At 40.4% G+C, this 19,389-nt stretch overlaps 1 protein-coding gene across 1 annotated transcript in view; it reads right to left on the reverse strand.

The window, feature by feature from the left end:
• Nucleotides 1–19,299, reverse strand: part of KCNJ3 (potassium inwardly rectifying channel subfamily J member 3) — a 131,130-nt gene extending 111,831 nt beyond the window's left edge. Inside the window, exons 1-2 of the mRNA XM_044418464.1 lie at nucleotides 18,449–19,299; nucleotides 8,325–8,541 (exon numbers count right to left, since the gene is read on the reverse strand). Coding sequence (XP_044274399.1) covers nucleotides 8,325–8,541; nucleotides 18,449–19,129 — 898 coding nt within the window. The 5' untranslated portion in view covers nucleotides 19,130–19,299. The remainder of the gene's footprint in view (nucleotides 1–8,324; nucleotides 8,542–18,448) is intronic.
• Nucleotides 19,300–19,389: the final 90 nt, after the last annotated feature.

Raw genomic sequence — 19,389 nt, forward strand, 5'->3', positions numbered from 1 at the left:
ACTCACAGTTTCCGCAGGGGCAGTAAACCCAGTGCTGTCTTCCCCTTGCTGGCAATAAGACCTCTCCATACTCTGGTGCTCAGACTAAGAACTAATTCTAAACCCTGTGGTGAAACTGTGAAGGGTCACACAAAGGCCTTTGAGGCAAAGTGGGCAGGAGTGCCATAGCCCCTTATGCTCCATCCTAATGAAGTTTACAAGCCGCTAATGACACAATCCTCTACCTATTCAGACAGAAAAAGCCCATGCTTGCTGAGGAAGAGTAGAAATTGTAGGATTCGGTCCTGTCTAAACATGCAGAGGATTGCACCTTGTGTCCTGTTTCTTTCATTGTATCATCTGTTTTTAAGAACTGTTTTCTCTGTTTGCTTCTTTATACCCAGCTTTGGATATTACAGAAATATGGTTTGATTTCATTTACTATAAATACATTAAAAGCTCTTTGTATTAGAAGCAAGTAGGGCAAAGCTATCCAGGAGACATGTTCAGTAGTCTCAGGAATGATATACAAAATACAGTAATGTGCGAAAAAGATCAATGCTAACCTACAGAATTGGCAATATAGCTTAATAAGTGCATAAATAAGATTACCTTTAAAAACAAGAGCTGATGTATTATTAGTTCTGTTTTACTTAAAAATCAATACTCTCACCCACTGAAAAACTATTCCACGTAAAATAGCTGGCAACTCAATCCATGCATGTGAGAGAAAAAGTGATGATCCCACTCAGCCTCTTGGTACAACGCCGTCGCAACTAGCCCAAGCGGCAACGAAGCTCTCAGTCGGGCGTCAGATCTGCAAAGAAGGAAAATTAACCCCACTCCCAAATCATGCTGCCCCTCTGCTCAACTTCATTTCTCTACCCACTGGGGATGCTTCCCCCAGGCAGGATGAAACTTGCTGATCGGAGAAGGTGGAGCTTCATGGGTGATTCGAATGTGGGACTGGTGTAATCCACCATCCTGAACTGCTAAACAGGATAAAATAAACATGGACATCAGTGACATTCACACAGGGTATCTACTACGTGTGGGAAGAACCATCTATAAGGATAATAACCTGTTCTGAATTCCTCTGCTATGCTTATTTATTTATTTATTTATTTATTTATTTAAAAATTTCTATGCCGCCCCATTCGCCGAAGCCTCGGGGCGGCTTACCAAACATCAGTTAAAATATAAAACACTAAACATATAAAACACATTAACATTATAAAATAAGTCGCCCTGCTTCTCCCATGGAATAATAATTTGGCACCTCAACCTCTAATAATGTCTTCCTTCTAATTGTATTAAGGACACATTACACACCAGCCACAGGTACAGCTATCCAATATGGACAATAAGGCCCTTCAGTTTTGCAGCTGCTAATCTTAGGAATGTACAAAGGATGGTGTTGCTTAGCATAGGAAATCTGATCTGACTCAAGAAAATAGCAACTCTCAAGCCATAAAAATCTCAGCAAGCACCCTGGACCTTATTATGTTACATCACTCAAACCAGAAAGTACAAAGTGATTGTTGTTCTTTAATGAACTTGGTTGTTCTAAAATTAATGGATGCTAATAACCAGAAATTTTCCACTACTGTCATTGTTATATACACAATAAATCAAAACTAGAATCACAAACATGAACTTCTAAGAGCTGAGTCAATCTTATAACAAAACAGATACCCACTGTGAGATCTGTGAATTCCCAATATTATCTTAAACCATTGTAGTTGTTATTATTAAACAACCTTATTATTAAGCTGGCTTACACAGTCCTTCTCCTCTCAGTTTTATCCTCACAACAATGTGGGTTGAATTGAAAGTTGGTGACTAGTCCAGAGTCACTTAGTGAGTTTCATGGATGAGTCAGGAGCAGAACCCAGATCTGCAGAGTCCTGGTACAACACTCTAAGCGCAGCACCACAATGGCTCTACCACTGATTGCATGTATCGATCCAATGGATTCCATGCATATACCTGGATGTGCGTGAGGAATTTTGTTTGTTGCTTGAATTTTGCATCTCACAATCCACACCAAATCCCTTTTTCTCACTGCAACAGAGGATTTCACACCCAGGAAAGGAGGGCAATCCATGACAGAATGTGTCTGGGTGTTGCTTCCCTTCTCGTCACCTTGTTCTACCATTTCTCTGTACCCCTTCCACAGCACTATTTCTCCATTCTGGGAATGCCTGTTAGCAGATATTAGTCACATGCACACACTGATTTTTCTACAAACAATAACACAGGATTTCCAAATTCCTTAATTCAAAAAGATGAAGCTCTCCTGTGTCTGCAAATTTCCTGCTCAGTTTCCCTCTCCCTGCCTTAATGCCTCCCCTTCACCACCAGCACACTTTTGAAAAGGAAAATTCAAGTCCTTAAACAAGTCTGTTATTTTGGAATACTAGTAACATATAAAAACTGCAAAGTTAAGCAAGCAATGTCAGCACTGCGCTCCAAGAATAAAGCAGCAAAGGAAGCATCTAAGTGGCGCCTAATGTTGTTCTGAACAATCAGAGGAGAGGGCACCACTCTTCCTTTTAAAGCGTTGTACAGGTTCTCCACTCACCTACTGCTGGCAGCACATCACTGCTATGTAAAAGAAAGGCCCTGGTGCCCTTACCACTCCATTGCCACCATTGCTAAGCAGGCTCCTGCCACACACATAACGCACCAAAACAATCTTCCAAGACAAGCAAGCCCTTTCAGGTCTGATGGTAAATGCTTTCACATCTGGGAGTAAAGCAACGGAAGAAACAATTGAGTTGCTGACAAAGCAATCTTGAAGAACTGCAAGGAGCTGCAGGATATTGCTCTAGAACAGGAAATACACAGCAAACAATCAGAAAAGGAAGGGTATCTCCAATATACAGTGGTACCTTGGCTCACAAATGCTTCAGTTCATGACCAAATCGGGTCACTAACAGAAATTTCAGAGAAAATTCGCCTCAGGTTGCGACCTCCGCATCGTGTGACGATCATGATCACGCCTGTCTTCCCTGCATGATTGCGGTCATGCTGGGGGGTGAAGATAGGCACAATCGTGCTGGGGGGGGGGGGGTGGCCGCGATCTTTGTTGTTCTTTGTTACTTTGTTGTTCTTTGTTACTTTGTTGTTCTTTGTCACTTTGTTTCCATTTTTGTGATTTAAAAAAATGGTTACAGAACGGATTAACCTTATTTACATTGAACCTTATGGGGAAATTTGACAGGTCATGACCAATTTGGGCCACGACCAGAGTCCTAGAACGGATTAAGTTCGTGAGCCAAGGTATCCCTGTATTATCCAGGTTCCTCAGGAACAACAACTACCCCCTGCTTCTATTTCACAGTTTACAGTCCACACCATCACAAAACATGAGCAGTTAAGCTGCTATTTTCTTCCATACTGGATTATCCATTGAGCAAAAATTGGGGAAATTACTAGGAAAACACAGGAAGATTTCAAAAACACAACAAGATCGCCCATGAAATATGAGTGAACCCTCATATGAAATACAGTGATCCCTCAATAAATCCTCATCCGAAATAGCCCTGTATGATCATATTGTTTATTTGTACAAGATTTTCCACAAGACTACACCCAAAGCACCTCACAGCACTTTTTCAGGGGACTGCATGAGGAAAAGAGAATCAGTGACAATTATTCCACCCTCTTTCCAGCAAAAGCATCTGATGGGTAGAGGAATATAAACGGGATCCAAGGATTCACATCAGTATCAGTATTACTAAATCAACCATAAAAATACAAGTAATAATCTAATCCAAACGAAGGGGAAGTAATGCATCCTTACACAGTGTTTATTAAGACAACCGATTTAAATTCCACTCTGAAAATGCAGCACAGGGTCTCCAAAGTTACTGGTGGCCCAACCTTTAACTCACAGCAGCTCAATTCTCACCTTATCTCATGCCCACTTCTCCGGTGGAGAGACAGAGGCTTTAATCCTCTTCAAACTTATGTGCATCCTCATGCAACCGAACCCACAACATAGCAACAACCAAAGGGTGCTTCTTTTCCTTTGGGGTTACTTCTGCAGGAGCAACCTGGCAGCAGTGATGCATGGAAAGAGCTTTTGCTGCAGTCTTTTAGACACCATATTGTCCAATTGTCAGAAGCAGTTCCAGGAAGGCAGTCATCTCACCTAGGATATGATCCACATGATCTGTGACCACAAGCCAGGGGTTTCTTGTTTGAAGCTGCTGCTGCTGCTGCCAAACGCCCAAGGCCAAGGAATGCTGAAGACATCACGGCCCAGCAATTACTGGCCAATGGAGAGAGTGGCAGCAAGGGCAGTATTTGCTATTTAATTTGGGGGCAAGAGTAAATCGCTTTATGTATTATGCTATTTGTCAGGATGCCTATAACATATGGAGCTACATTTAACTTCCATAACCTTCTTTGCTTAATGGAGATTTATTACCCAGTCTGCAAGTTGGATTCAGTTTCTTTACTTATATCACTTGCCATTTTTCTTCTCTGAAATAAATCCAATAATAACTATCCATAGTGCAGGGACCCAATGTATATTTCTTACACGCGAGATCAGTTTCCATTTTCATCTCTGTCCACTTACATTATCATCCCTTTTCTATTAAATTTCCTTATAATCATCTTTGATTCTGCACTCAGCTTAAATTTTCCATTTACCATTGCTAGTCATCAGGCTGGTGAATCTTCTGAGTTCCATTTCTTTTGCCTTTCATTCCCACTATATTCTGCATTATTTATCCTACTATCTCATCTCTCTATGCATTACTTTTCATATGGCTCCCCTGCAAATCCTTACTTACTGACCTGGTTCACATGTCACAATGGTTATTTAACCTAGGAACCCGCAGGGATTAATGAAGCTTGCAGCTGTGTGTGAGCTACTTTTTATTTTTATCAACAACCAGAAACACCCCAATCTTCATTTGTTTTATGACATGTGAACCCAAGCACTGCTTATCAGTTAAACAATTCAGAGTCAGCTAACCATGGGTAATTGTTCTCTAGGTTGTTTAACCCATGAATATCCTAAAACCTCTGGGTTCACATATAAGAAACAACCTGTCGGTTCTCCTGGACCCCTCAGCACCTTTCGATACATTGACCATGGTATCCTTCTGGGGCAACTGTCTGAGTTTGATGTGAGACACACTCCTACTTGAATGGTAAAACTCCAGAAAGTGCTGCTTGAGGACATTGCTCTGTCTCTTGGATCCTCCAGGGTTCAGTGCTATCTTCTATGTTATTTAACATTTACATGAAACCACTGCATGAGGTCATCTGGTGTTCAGGAATGTGTTGTTATCAATATGCTGATAACACACAACTCTATCTCCCCCTTTCATCTTCAGCAAGTGAGGCTGTGGATGTGTTCCACCTGGACTAGATGAGGGCTAAGAAACTGAAGTTCAATCCAGGCAAGACTGAGATGCGGTTGGTGGGTGGTTCTTCTGACCAGATGGAGGGAATCTGACCTGTTCTAGATGGGGTTACACTCCCCCCTTCAAGGAGGAGGTTCATAGCTTGGGGGTACTTCTCGGGTCATTTTGCCACTTGAGGCCCAGGTAGTCCCAGTGCTTAAAGTACCTTCTAACAGCTTTGGCTGAAAGCTAAGCTATGTCCCTACCTGGACAGAGATAGTCTGCTATCAATGATCTAGCACGCTCTGGTAATCTCTAAACTAGTCTACTGCAATGCACTCTACGTAGGGCTGTTCTTGAAGACTGTTGGAAAGCTGTAGATCATGCAAAATACAGCAGCCAGACTAATAACAGGGATCAAACAGTCTTATAACACCAATTTTGGCCACTTTCACTTTTTGCTGCCGATATACTTTCAAGCCCAATTCAAGGTATTGGTTTTAACCTATAAAGCCCTACATGGTTTGAGACCATAACACCTGAAAGAATCCCTCTCTTGACCTTTATCTACCTGGACATTTTAATCAAGTTCTGGGACTTGTCTCTGACTGCCTCCTCCAAGGTAAACTCAGATGGTGCCAACAAAGAGAAGAACCTTTTCAGAAGTGTTTTTCTGTCTTCATTTGGTTTTAAATTTTGTATTGCTAACTTTTATGTTTTATAATGTTTAACTTTTAAACATTATAACTTTTATAATGTTTTTGGTATATTTTATATTGTTTTTTTAATATGCTTCTGTGAATCACCCAGATAGATTCAACTGTTGGGTGGCACAAAAAATAGATAAACAAATGTGGAAACAGCTTGTTCACTCATCTCTGTCAATCCCTTGGTTAAACAACCCAAGAGTTTTCACATGATTCATGAACTGGGCGGTTACTACATCTAACATCAAGAATATTTAAAATCAAGCAAATTCATGGATAAAAGTTCAAAACTGAAGCCAAAACAAAGAACAACCTCATCTACCACAGTAAGCAATCCCAATGCATCTTGACAAACCTGAGGGCTTCACAGGCACTGAAAGGGGGACCCAAACAAACAGGGGAGGCTGTGCCAGCATAAATTTCTATGACCTCCTGGGAAGCAAATGGATCAGTCCAAAGGGATGACCAAGTGGGATATATGAACAGTACATACGATTGTACCCATACAGAAGTGTGTGTGTGTTGGTCGTAAGTTCCAGGCCCTTTTGCAGGCATGCCTCTCCAACGCAACTTACTCTAGTGACCAGAATGGCTAGCACAAAGGAACACACTCCTTTGTCCCATGCAAGATTGCTGCAAGGACATACTTTGAAGAGAATGCAGAGGCTGCCTGCAGACCCAATATCCAACTGCACTGAACATGTACACAGACCCGGGATCATATGACCGCTGTGTGCCTTGCGGCAGGGAACTCTTGCTGCAGAGCAAGTGCAAATCTCAAGGGAATACAAATGCCAGTGGGATTCATTTCTAATCATAATGAACTGCTTTCCTCATTAATGGTATGTTGTGTCATATTTTGAAAATACAAACTTTGGATCAGTATTCCCTTTTAAAAAGAAAAAAAATATGTTATATTCAGGGCTTTTTTTGTCGTAGAACGCACCGGAACGGCATTCCGGCACCTTTTTTTCCAATGGATTTTACGAAGTGATTTTGAATCTCCTGTTGGCGTAGCAGGTCAGCAGCAAACTTCATTAACATAGTGCCTGCAGGCTGCTTTTCTGTCCGTGCTGATAGGGCGCTGCTCAGCTTGGGATGCTGCTCGGCTTGGGACTGGTGTGTGAGTGCTTACTGCCGGCGGCGACGTGAGTTCCGGCACCATTTTTTTTACAAAAAAAGCACTGGTTATATTTATTTCTTATATGTACTGCTCTTCAAAGGGATGTAGGTAGCGCAGTGGCTTAAACTGCTGGACTGGTTGATCAAAAGGTCGCCGGTTCGAATCTGCACGACAGGGTGAGTTCCCGTTGCTCCGTCCCAGCTCCTGCCAACCTTGCAGTTCGAAAGCATGCAAATGCAAGTAGATAAAAAGGTACCACTTTGGTGGGCAGGTAACAGCGTTCCATGCACTTCGGTGTTTAGTCATGCCGGCCACATGACCACGGAGACTGTCTGTGGACAAACGCTGGCTCCCTTGGCTAGGAAACTGAGATGAACACCACCCCCTAGAGTCAGGCATGACTGGACTTAACGTCAAGGGGAAACCTTTACCTTTACTGCTCTTCAATTATACAGATTGAAGCTGCAATCCTAAACCCATGTATAAAGTTCAATGAACTCAATGGGATTCACTTTTGGGTAGACATATGAAGATGATGCCAGAAGTTTAATTTATGGTGTTATTGGGTGGGGGGGCACTGTATTGTGCAGCATCAACTTGGTGACACTCAAACTGCCAACTGTGCAGTGCAGAATCCCCATGGGAGCACTTTTGGAATGCTTGCCATGGAGGCAAGAGCATAAAAATGATTGCAACTAGAAATATAATTCCTGGGATTTCTTTTCACTACGTCCACAACCAAGTGCAATAAGAACCTGGCATCACAGTAGTTCTAGCATTCCAGCAGCCAGTCTATGTTCACCTGCATCTCTCATGGGTCAATTCAGTTATGCTGGTATAGCTTATACTGTGTGTAAACAGAAGAAAAAGCTTCCTTAAATAGAAGAGACCAAACAAAGGGAAAGCAACATGCCATGGAGCCATCTTATACAAAACCACACAAATGTTTCCCCAACACGTTCGGACAGGAACACTGTGAAACATATGCATAATATTCAATCTAAGTATTTTGTTGACTTTGCCCATAACATTCATTTATACTGAAATAACCATCCAATTTCACTTTTTTTTTGTGCAACAGGGAGGAAGGAATATTTGAAACTAAACATAAATACATGGTTCAATCACCTTTGATATCGCTCTACTCACCAGTTGTTTCCACGATCCCTTCTAGGATGACAACAATTTCAAACTGTTCGGTTTGCATGCTTCGCTGAGAAAGGTCATAAAAGGGACTTTTCGAATCGATCACATGACAGATTGTAAGTGGTGAAACAAGAAAAAGTTGGTCTGCCCCTGTGCTAAAACCTACATCCAGTTCAAGTTGATCGAGTGGGAGAAATTCACCCTCCGGCGTTTGCCGAGACTAAACAAAACATGAAGAAAGAAAGAGAGAGAGAAAGAGAGAGAAATCACAAACTAGTACTGTGATTTTCAAGACAGTCTGACAGTAAGTCACATCACATCCTTGCCAACATTTTGCACGATCAATCATCCAAAAAACAGCTCCTAACAAAATGATTATGCAGCAATGTTATTTTAAAGGGGGTGGGAAAAAGCCAAACATTACAGAACATGCATGAATTATTTATAAATGCATCTTACTATAATTAAAAGCTCAGTAGCTTATGAGATCTGCAGAAGTGTTGGCATCAGAATGTGGTTGTTAAAGTGACAGAAAAAGGATGAACATTATTTTTGAATTTGCCACTGGGGCACCCAAAGTAGTCTGCATGGCAGGGAATGCTGGCAGAAAATATACAATGCATACCACTTTTCCTGTGTTCCCTTTACAAGTGTTTGGGCTTCTGTGTTCCCATCGTCTGCATTACTATGGAATGTCCATTACCTGATTCCACGTGAATGACCTTTTGTTCAAACAGCTATCCACCCTTGGTCATCCACTAGCAGTTTTGCTTTCTGAAGGCAAAACTGTCCTATTACAAAATTTCAGCTGGTTCCAAAATGGAAGATCTGCCCAGGGACAATTCTGCCAAAATTTTAGGTTGTCTTTTGAACCTGAACAAGGTCAGGTCTTAAATTTAGACCATGTTATTATGCTTTATGACTGTTTACTGGTACATCATCATTTCAGATTCTCAGTCCTCAGTACAAACTGCTCTGCCTAGTTAAGCTGAAGTACATACATATAAACTGCCTATAAGTAAATTAGCTCTGTTGGGATTGTAGCTATTATCTCATGGAACAAAAGAACTCAAAGAATGGAATTGCAATAACTTCCTTGGCTTCCGTAGTTCAAAGTGGATAAATCACAAACACTTTGGCCAAACTATCTGCATATGTTCCCATCAGGCAAACTTTAATAACAAAAACAATAACAGAAAATCAAGAACAGACATAAGAGAAATAATTTTTTAAAATGCTTTTCAATGAGGTACACAGTAGTCATAACTGTTAGAACAATATATCCCCTGAAAAATGTTTCCTCTGAAAGCTATGGGACTTTTTATTCCTTATTATGCAACTCAAGTCTTTAGAGCCTTTAAAGTACTTAGATCCTTCCCAATCTGGGTTCCTACTCAGTGCAGGAACTAAACAGCCTTGGTCACCTTGAAAGATGACCAATGCCAGGAACTAAAAACGAGTATTTTGTGTGTATTTCCATTGGGTTGGCTGGACCTTTTGGTAGCATTTGATACCATCAGTCATGGGACATTCTGTGACATTTAGCTGGCATGTGATGCGGGGTACCACTAGATGGTTGATGTAGTCACACCAAACTAAACCTTAGAAACTCGTTCCAAGAAAATAATGCTCAGCCTCTTATAGAGGCTTTACTCTATCTCCTATCTTCATTCATATTAGCATGAAATGACTGGGAGAAGTAATCTGGGGTAATCTGGGCTGGATCTTTTCAAAATAGAGACATAACCAGCTCCAGCTCTCTTTTTCAATAAATACCGAAGAGGGTTTAGGTGTTCTGCAATGCTGCCTGGATGCAGTGATGGCCTGGATGACAGCCAACAAGTTGAAGACAAAACAACCATTGGCCAACAAACTAACTCAGAAGAGAAATACAACTTGTTCTGCATAAGCCGGCATTCCCTTTGAAGGATCTGGTTCTCCACCTGGGAATATTCCTGAACTAAGTGTTTCTCTTGGATACTTCAGTGGCTGTTGTGGCCCAAAATGCCTCTGCCAGCTTCAGGTAGTTCACCAACTGTGCTCCTTCCTGGAAAAGGCAGGGCTGCCCACGTTGATCCATCCCTTCAGTCAGCTCCAAGCTGGATTGTTGCAATGCACTCTATGTAAGGCTGCCCTTAACAAGTGTTTAGAAGTGGTAAAATTGTACAAAATATGGTAGTCAGAATGATCCATGCTTTTCAGAACACATTTCATTGGTCTTATGTCAGCTGTGCTAATTTCCAATCTTTTTCAAAGGCCAAATTCAAGATTCTGGAATGATCTATAAAGCTTAGGATATTCTGGTTAAGGACTTAGGGCCAGGATATCTGCAAGACTGCCTCCTGACCTCTTAGGCTGCTAATCTACTATGTTTGTTTTGGTTTCATTGCAAAATTGAAACTGAGTACTACACAAACAACATTTCCTTTTCAACTTTGCCACAATACAACCTCTAGAGCTGTAGCACAAATACATAAGGAGAAAAGGCATTTTATTCCATGTTTACAAATAATACATTTTTCTGTGCTCGTTAAAAAAATCTTCACTGAAAGAATACTTAAAAACAGAGGTGAAACCAGTGGGTCATGAAATTGTCTAAAAACGTGTAAACAGCTGTGGATAGGGAATGATGTGCACACATGAATAGGGAAAAATAAGGTGAAATAGTTTAAAGGAGTGAATTAATGATCGCTTCAGCTAATCCAAAGGCAACAGAGGCCAAATGCAGAAACATCACATACAATGTAAAAGTTAAGTATATTGCTTTTGGAGCTTAAGGAAATCTATTAGTTACAAATGCTGATCAAAAAAAAAAATGAAACAGGAGTATTACTCCCAGGTCATAGTTGGGGAGTTTGATAAAATTAATGGTCTATCATTAAAGAGAGCTGAGTTTACATTCCTTTACTTGTTTTCCATCAAGGAACAGATCATCAAGAATAATATAAGGGCATTGCCGAGAGCTGTCGGGACATCAACACATGATCTCATCTTGACTTCTTCATTTGGGACAGCTCAGAAATATCATACAAAAAACATGCCCCTGGAACAATTCTTAGAAGTCCTTTTGGGAATGTTTTGCTCACTACAATTACCATTCTGCATATTTATCATCTCACATTTGGTTACCATGTTAATATTCTTTGATATTTGAATAAATATGTTTCCATAGAGATACATAAAGCTTTTGATTCAAATAACTACAAAAACCCATTGGACACACAATACAATTAAGATTTACTTTCCTTCATATTAGAATTTATGTTACCCAGTTAGCCATTAATTTACTGGGGACATCAATACTGAATACCGGGGATATAAATTTCTCTCCTAGAATGAATGTGAGAGCAGCACAAGACTTCCTCTGTCGCACTGCCCAGTGTTGGAATCCCCTCCCAAGGGAGGTGAGGCAAACCCCCATGCAGCAGGCAGCAAAAACACTTGTATTCTGTTGAGGCTGTCATGATGTTTAACAGGGTGCTCCTTCTGATGTTAAGATTTCAATCATTTGATGATGTTTTATTTTTTCCCCTTTATATAAATGGTTTGGGGCTCTTATAAGGGTCAAGGTACTTTCATTAAAAGTAACCAGGGGGATAATCCTATAGAATCCCGTGAAACATAGGTTAGATTGGAATTTCTGCTCCAGGACTGAAGATAGTTCTGATCTTGCAGGAGAGCATCTTCCCACTCCCTGTCCCCATGGAAGTATCTATATCTGTACCTTTCTAATGCTGGAGAGACAGGAAGGGGGCAGATTAGGATGTGCTGTTCCATTAGGATAGAACAAGGCAGGCTCTGAATCCAAAGGATCCAAAGTCCTCCCAGCCCCCAGCCATGTCCCCAAAACAAGGGACATTTAGATCACTTCCAGAGTGTACCTAAATGATTTTCCTCCCGTTGCCTGTTATGGAAAGAAATAGATGAAACAAGCCAAAATATAAATGGAAGAAGAGTGGCCAATGCCTCTGTCCCACTTCCAGCTAGCCAGCAGGGCTTTGGAAATATCAGCATGTTGCAACTCAGAGTGGTCAGAAGGGTGGGGAGCGTGCCCTGAAGAACTGAAAAATGGCCACCTGCAGACTCTTTTTAAAAACCTGCCAAAGCTGGTGGCTGTGTATGAAGCACTGGTTAAGTAATAGTTTTTTGTACTTGAAAAAACACTTCAACTGATATTCTTTTGTAAAAAGAGAGAGAGAGAGAGAGGATACTTGGGCCACCCCACCCCCAATAATAATGTCTAGTAGAACAAATTAGTAAAATATCATTTAATTAACTTTTAAAATGTGTGTAAATGAAACTTATTTCAAAGTAAGTGTTTTTAGGACAAAACTGCAACCTAAGCATAATTCTATACCCTTTCACAGATAAAGAAGTTATGCTTTAATAAATTATGTTAACAGCATAGTTTTAAATCTGTTTTTAAGATATTCCATTGCTAATCCCCAAACAATTTCTAAATCAGATCTTAAAACGTGTACAAAGGGCTATATTTTAAAATACCTGAATGTTTAGCTTTGAAACCATATGCTGTTACTATGAAGAAAAACCCCAACATTTGGCAGGTTTTATTTGTCAGGATTCCAGTATGATATAGAATTAAAATTAAGTATGGTTACATGAATGTTTCTCTTTTCTAAGATATGACTCTGCGGTATACAATAATAAGTTTTACATAAATACGTTAAACATGAAATGCTTGCTAAAATATATCTTCATATACCATACATTTAAGACTCAGTTGTAGCATTTTGTTCGGCAAGTATTGATTATCTACAATACTTACGATTAGAAAATTAATACTACAGAATGACCGATATGCTGACAGAGCCTGAAGCTAAGCAAAACATCCAGTTCTAGTTGAAAGGAGCTGGAAGTAAAGTTGCTAAACAAATATGCATTCCTTATATTTCTGCTCCACTTTCTAACTAAATCTCTCTTACAATTACAAAAGTAACATACTGTATTAAATCCTGTAAATGTCTGTGGCCACTAACACTCAGACTAAGGATCTAGGATTGTCCCATCTGCTTTGTTTTCATTTATTTAGTTCAATTCATTATGTTAATATTCTTTCTTAGAGGAACCAATTCAGCATGGTGTACATGGGCTAAGACATTAGTCTGAGATGCCAACAATGTTAAGAGGTATGTTTGGTTGAGAACACCAAGGACACCATTGGGTCAAGGACACCCAATAAAATTAATGGCTGAGTAAGAAGTTGAACTCTACTTCAAGTTTCTCTACCGTGACTCTACACTGGCTACCTTGATGCATCCCTCTGTTCTTGCTAGTATTTATTGCCCTTATGCATTCTGATATCTATCTAGTAAGAACGGCAGCCACATATCCTGTGACCCTTCCTTCCAATGTAGTGGGTCCTATAAGACTGGGTCCTATAAGACTGCCGTCAATTAGGCAGTGCATGGAATTTGGAAATGGCTATTATAAAACTAGATCAAATCAATTAAACAAATAGGGCATTGTCCTTTTGGAACATTCTTCACTCCTGTTCTGATTCATACATTGCTTCCACCACTTCAGAGCTAGGAGTGGATTTTGCAGCCATCCCAGCCCCTTTATGGTGCAAACACTGAAATGAACAGGAACTGTGTAATCATCCCCATACTCATGCCTACCCCTCACTCATGTGTGGCAGAGCTCTCCACATAGGTTAAGGAATACCCAAAGGCTGGAGCCACTGGAAGAGCCATCTCTGGATGACTGAATGGATAAAACTATCAAAATGCATCAAAATGTAAAATAAAAACACCTCCACTGTTACATTTCTTCTCCCGGTATGAGTGGCTACTTTTAATGTGGATTGAAGGGCATAATGTTAATATCACTGAGAAAGCGACAATGTTTTTAAGTAAAGGTATTAAAACTGGGCCAAAGATGCATGCAAGTGATGACTTTTGCTTTGCTCTTTTAATTTTAAGGGTTATGCTATTGTTTTCCCTAGCCTGTTAGGAAAGTGTATTTCTGTCCATGTGTGTACATATTCCTTTTATTTGTAAAGAAATCAAAATAGTCTGTAACTCCATTCAGTAAACTATGCATCTATGCAAAATTTACTTTGCCTCTTCTGTCAGCCTTCTGAGTGCTCTCAGTTCAGATACTGCAACATCTAATTGCACAAACTACACCTGTCAAAACACGATTCACCATAATTCACGTTTTCTACATCTTACTCCACTATACCTTATCCAATGTGATAAGGTATCCAATGTGATAAGGTATAGTGCCAAAGGCACCTATTTTGCACATAATGCTAATCTATGGTTTGTTTAAACCATGGCTTATGAATTTGTCTGGCAGATGATAAAAAACACTTGGTCATTTTTCCCCATCCCCGGGTTGTTTGTTGCTTTGCTGTATCCTAACTCTCTTTCTTCCTGCATCCTAACTGCCTTTGCAGCACTGCAATACCAACATGTGAAAAAAACAAGGGTTTTGGACTTCCCCTGCTTAATTCCTCCATAGCCTGGTGAAACAACCTATGATTCTAGATTTGCATACAGGACAACCTATAGACTGAACAGCCCACAGTACACAACCCAGTAACATGGGTTCCCTTCAGCAATTATTTACTGTTACATTTATGTCCCACGTTTTCATATTTCAGTCAATCCAAGGCATATTACACATTCTCTCTCCATTTTATTGCCCCAATAACCCTATGAAACTGAGAGTCAGTGACAGACCCAAAGTCACCCAGCGAGTTCCATGGCCAAGAGAAAACAAGAACCCAGGTCTTCCAAGTCACAGTTCAACACTCTAACCACTACACACACTGGCTCTTACCACTACACCAGAACCCATAATTAATCCACTGATCTGGGTTTGCACATAATGACATTTCACAATTCAACAAACCAGAGTAAATTAAACCATGGTGTGTCCATTCCATGTGAACCAGGTCAATAAATGAACAGGAAGATAATTGACAAAATAGATTCAAGATCTCATTCTTGGGTAAGAATCTGTGTCTGTGGCTATAAAAGTGAAAGGCATAGATTTGATAGTCTTTAAATCCAAATTTGTTCAACCAAAGAATTGTTTTCAATAGATATATATCCCAGCTTTCTTTGTGTTTAGGAGTGAGGGAAAAATGTATTTGCCAGTTTCTCACCAGATCTAGATTTTTTTTTGTCTCCTAGCAAGGGTTTCAGCTACGTTATACTAAATCGCATTTGTTACTTCCTAAGAAAATCCTTTATTTCAGCCTAAATTACAGTGTATTTTCCTTGGGCTCCTTCCATTCCTTATTTCAGTTTACATATGCAACACACAAAACTTCTGTGCATGTGTGACCTCTGAAAAGAAGCACAGCTTAAGCTATCCTATCGTATCATGTCCAAAAGGCACAAAGTATCTAAAATGTGTGTATGGATTTAGTACATTAAATTAATCCTTAATATTTTGGGTTTAAGTTCTTGTTTCATAATTGTATATAGCATATTCAATAAATAAAAATATTAGTAAAATCTTATGGAAGGAATAAGATAGTACTTAGGCAACAAATACTGCATAGATATGTGACTAAAAGGTGCGTTGCCTTCCTTAAAGTTGATCATATTGTTGGAACTGCAGTGTAACTTTTAAAGTAGCTTCAGCTGTTTAGTAAATTGTATGCAGAGGCATGTCAGTGTTACAGAGAGGAGCAACTTTATAATGTATCAATCAACACAGTAATTGGTGTGCAATGCAAATCTGAACTCAGGGAAATAATTAATTAACACTCAAGGTTCTGCTAAATTCCATAGTTTGTTCTATGTAATTGGTTATTACAGCTTGATTATAAAATCTCATAAATAATGAAAGTGCACACTGTGGTATACATTATGCCCCTAAAGACTAGACAAAAACTAATGAGAATATTTCACCTATAATTTATTTTGTCATTTTAAATTACTGATAGAAGAATAAACTTGCACTTTGCATGACAAGTGGAAAGTGGTTACTACAATTAATATTAATAGAACTTTCCAATTTGAAAAATCTGTAAGAACATCTTTTGGAAATAAGTACTGCAAAGTTTCTTCATACGTTATATGTCACAGTTACGGCTATCATCCATATAAAGTAACAAAGAAAACTTCGTACTGACTCGGCTGAAGGAGGGTTTCCTGGTGGTTTCCAACTTGCTAAATTTCTCATGATTTCCTTAGTATATTTTCACCATTCAGTCAATGAGTACAGGTCACAGAATCTACTACTTCTTGACCGAACAAAATCTATTGCACCAACTAAACTGTAAACCTATGACTTTTATCTTCATCTTACATCTGTTTTCACCCAATGATGGGGCATCATGTTTAAAAGTCAGAGCTCCATTAGTAAAAAAAAAAAGTTAACATTATTGACTAAAGATCCCATCCAGCAAACATGCTGGACTCAACAGGTTACCTCACAGAATTCATATGTCTGACACTTAAATCATTCATTCATAAACCAGTGAAGTCAATGGATGTGCATCAACTCTAAATGCAAGGCAGATAGCATAGTAAGTCTCAATGAAAACTGTCATGGGGTTGGATCCAATTATGGCTTTCCACTCGTACAAGAATTTCCAACAGCTATGCCTCTCCCACCCCCCCCACCCCACCCCCAAAAAGGAGCCTAATTTGGCTGCTTAAAACAGATTTTGGAATGGAAAGAAAAGAGAAGCAAGACCCATTGTATTAGGGGCAAATTTTCATCTTTGCAATATATTTAAAAATTTACAGAAGATAATACTACTGCTATTTCTATTCTTCTGCCATGCATCTTATGTTGAACCCCTTCCCATTAGAGTTGGCATTACAGTGATGTTAGCAGCAACTACGGTTAGTCCGGACCAGTTTGCAAACCTGCATGTAACCATGATTGTAATCTATGATTTGGCAGGGAGAGAGGAACATGCAAGCCCACAGGGCAGTTCTGAGAGCTAGGAGATCAATCAGCATTGCATTTCACCAGGCCAATGTGGCACAAACAATCTTTTTTTTTTTTTTTGATACTGTACATAACAAAGTACAAAGCAGAAAGTATTGAACTAGATTTCCTTTTAGGCTATACAGCAGATATAATCTTCTACACACTGAGTCACTCAAAGACAGAGATAAGACAAATCTGCACCCATCGTGTTTTGGAGTGTTCAAAGAACTTGGTACTTTTAAACAAATGAACTGCATACATACTTTAGCTCCTGGAAATATGTTTTTTCTTAGGATTTTGATCAAATTTAGATTGTGGATCAAGTTTATCTCAGCAGTATCAAAAGAAAGGCAAACCGATATTAAGAATGTATAAAATATCTTAAATTTTTATTGGTCTTTGGAAGATATATGAAATAATGACATCCCAAAGAACAACACATATTTTTTGAAGCTTGGCCTTCACTGAATGTAGAAAACTACCTTTATGGTCCGAGGTTATTATTTTTTTATGACAGATCAATACTTTTGATGAAAGGTGTCAACTCTGAAAAAATATTTTATTCCTGTTCTTTGAAGAAATACTAAATATAGCCTGCACACTTCAAGTGGCAACTGTATGATAATGCAAAATATCTATTGGGTTGGAACAAAAAGGTGGTTTAATGAGTTTCTACAATGACACAGGACAACTTTTGCTGGTGAACTATTTCAGGTTCTACTACAAGAAGTGTAAGGGAGGAGGGGGAATGCCTTAGTTTTAAAGGCTATGGACAGGAAAAAGCTTAACGTGAATTCAGATTACAACCTAAAATGAGAAATGCAACCTTAACTGAGGAAGAGGCCAGGAAATCTGTGTTTAAGGGGAAAGAACATAGCAGGGAGGCAGCACTGTGAAGCCTTTAAAGAGAAAGGAACCCGAAGCAGATGTGCAGCAGTAGGAAGCATGGAAGAGGCGTGCTGGGAAATAGCAAGGCAAATGCAATGGTGCTGGGAAAACCAATGCAAAGAATGTGCTGAGCGTTTTCTAGAAGAATGAATGGATGCAAAGGAGACACTAATGCACAGATGGGTAAAAGGAGGGAAAGGCATATGCATGCTTTCCGGAGGAGAAGAAAGGCATGGAAAGATGTGGGTGAACTTACAAAATCAAGATCACACATACAGATCACGCATGTGTGCTTAATAGAGAGAGCTTGAACTTACTTTGAGGAGTTTGCAGCGGATCTGAGCAGAGACCATGTGGCTGTTGCGGAGGTTGCCCACCCTGAACATGAGGGTAAGTTTGCCATCCCTCATGGAGATGGCAGCGTGTTCACTGAACATCAGTGTCTCTGCCCGTTTCTTAGGTTGGGACATCTTGATGAACATACAGCCAATGAGAAACGCATCCACAATGGAGCCCAGGATGGACTGGAAGAGGAAGAGGATGATGCCCTCCGGACATTTGTCCGTAATGTATCGGTAGCCATAGCCAATGGTAGCCTCTGTCTCGATAAAGAAGAGGAAGGCAGAGGGGAAGTTGTAGACGTTGGCCACACAGGGGGTGTACTTTTCATCGTGGGCTTTGTTCAGGTCACCCCGCATGTAGGCAATGACCCACCACATGGAGGCCATAAAAAGCCAGGCCACGGTGTAGGTGAGGATGAAGATGAAGAGGTTCCAACGCCACTTGAGGTCCACCAGGGTGGTGAAGAGGTCGGACAGGTAGCGGCTGGTCTCGCTGCCCAGGTTGCCATGCTGCACGTTGCACCTGCCGTTCTTGTCCACGAACCGCTGGCGCTTCTTCTTCGGAGCCGACGCCTGCTGCTGGTGGAAGCCTGAGCTGCTGGACGAGGTGGTCACGACCTGGTAATCGTCCCCGAATTTCCTTCGGAGTGCAGACATAATACGGAGAGGCGAGCCAGAGTCCCCGATCTGCAGTCCGTCGCCGCCGGAGAGGAGGAGGAGGAGGAGGAGGTGGGATACTTCGCTCTTCTCCTCACTTCCCCTCTGCCCCTTCCCCTCTACTCCTTCGCCTATTCTTGTCGCACTCCCTCTGGGCCGTGTGTAGTTTCCTCCGACTTTTATTGCCCTTCCGGACTCGCGGTGCACCCCCCGACTCTTACGGGCCACCCCCTTTCCCCACCCCCCTCCACCCCCTCTTC

This window comes from Varanus komodoensis, unplaced genomic scaffold (assembly GCF_004798865.1).
Source record: "Varanus komodoensis strain SLA01 unplaced genomic scaffold, ASM479886v1 scaffold9, whole genome shotgun sequence".
In the NCBI taxonomy this organism is placed as follows: domain Eukaryota; kingdom Metazoa; phylum Chordata; class Lepidosauria; order Squamata; family Varanidae; genus Varanus; species Varanus komodoensis.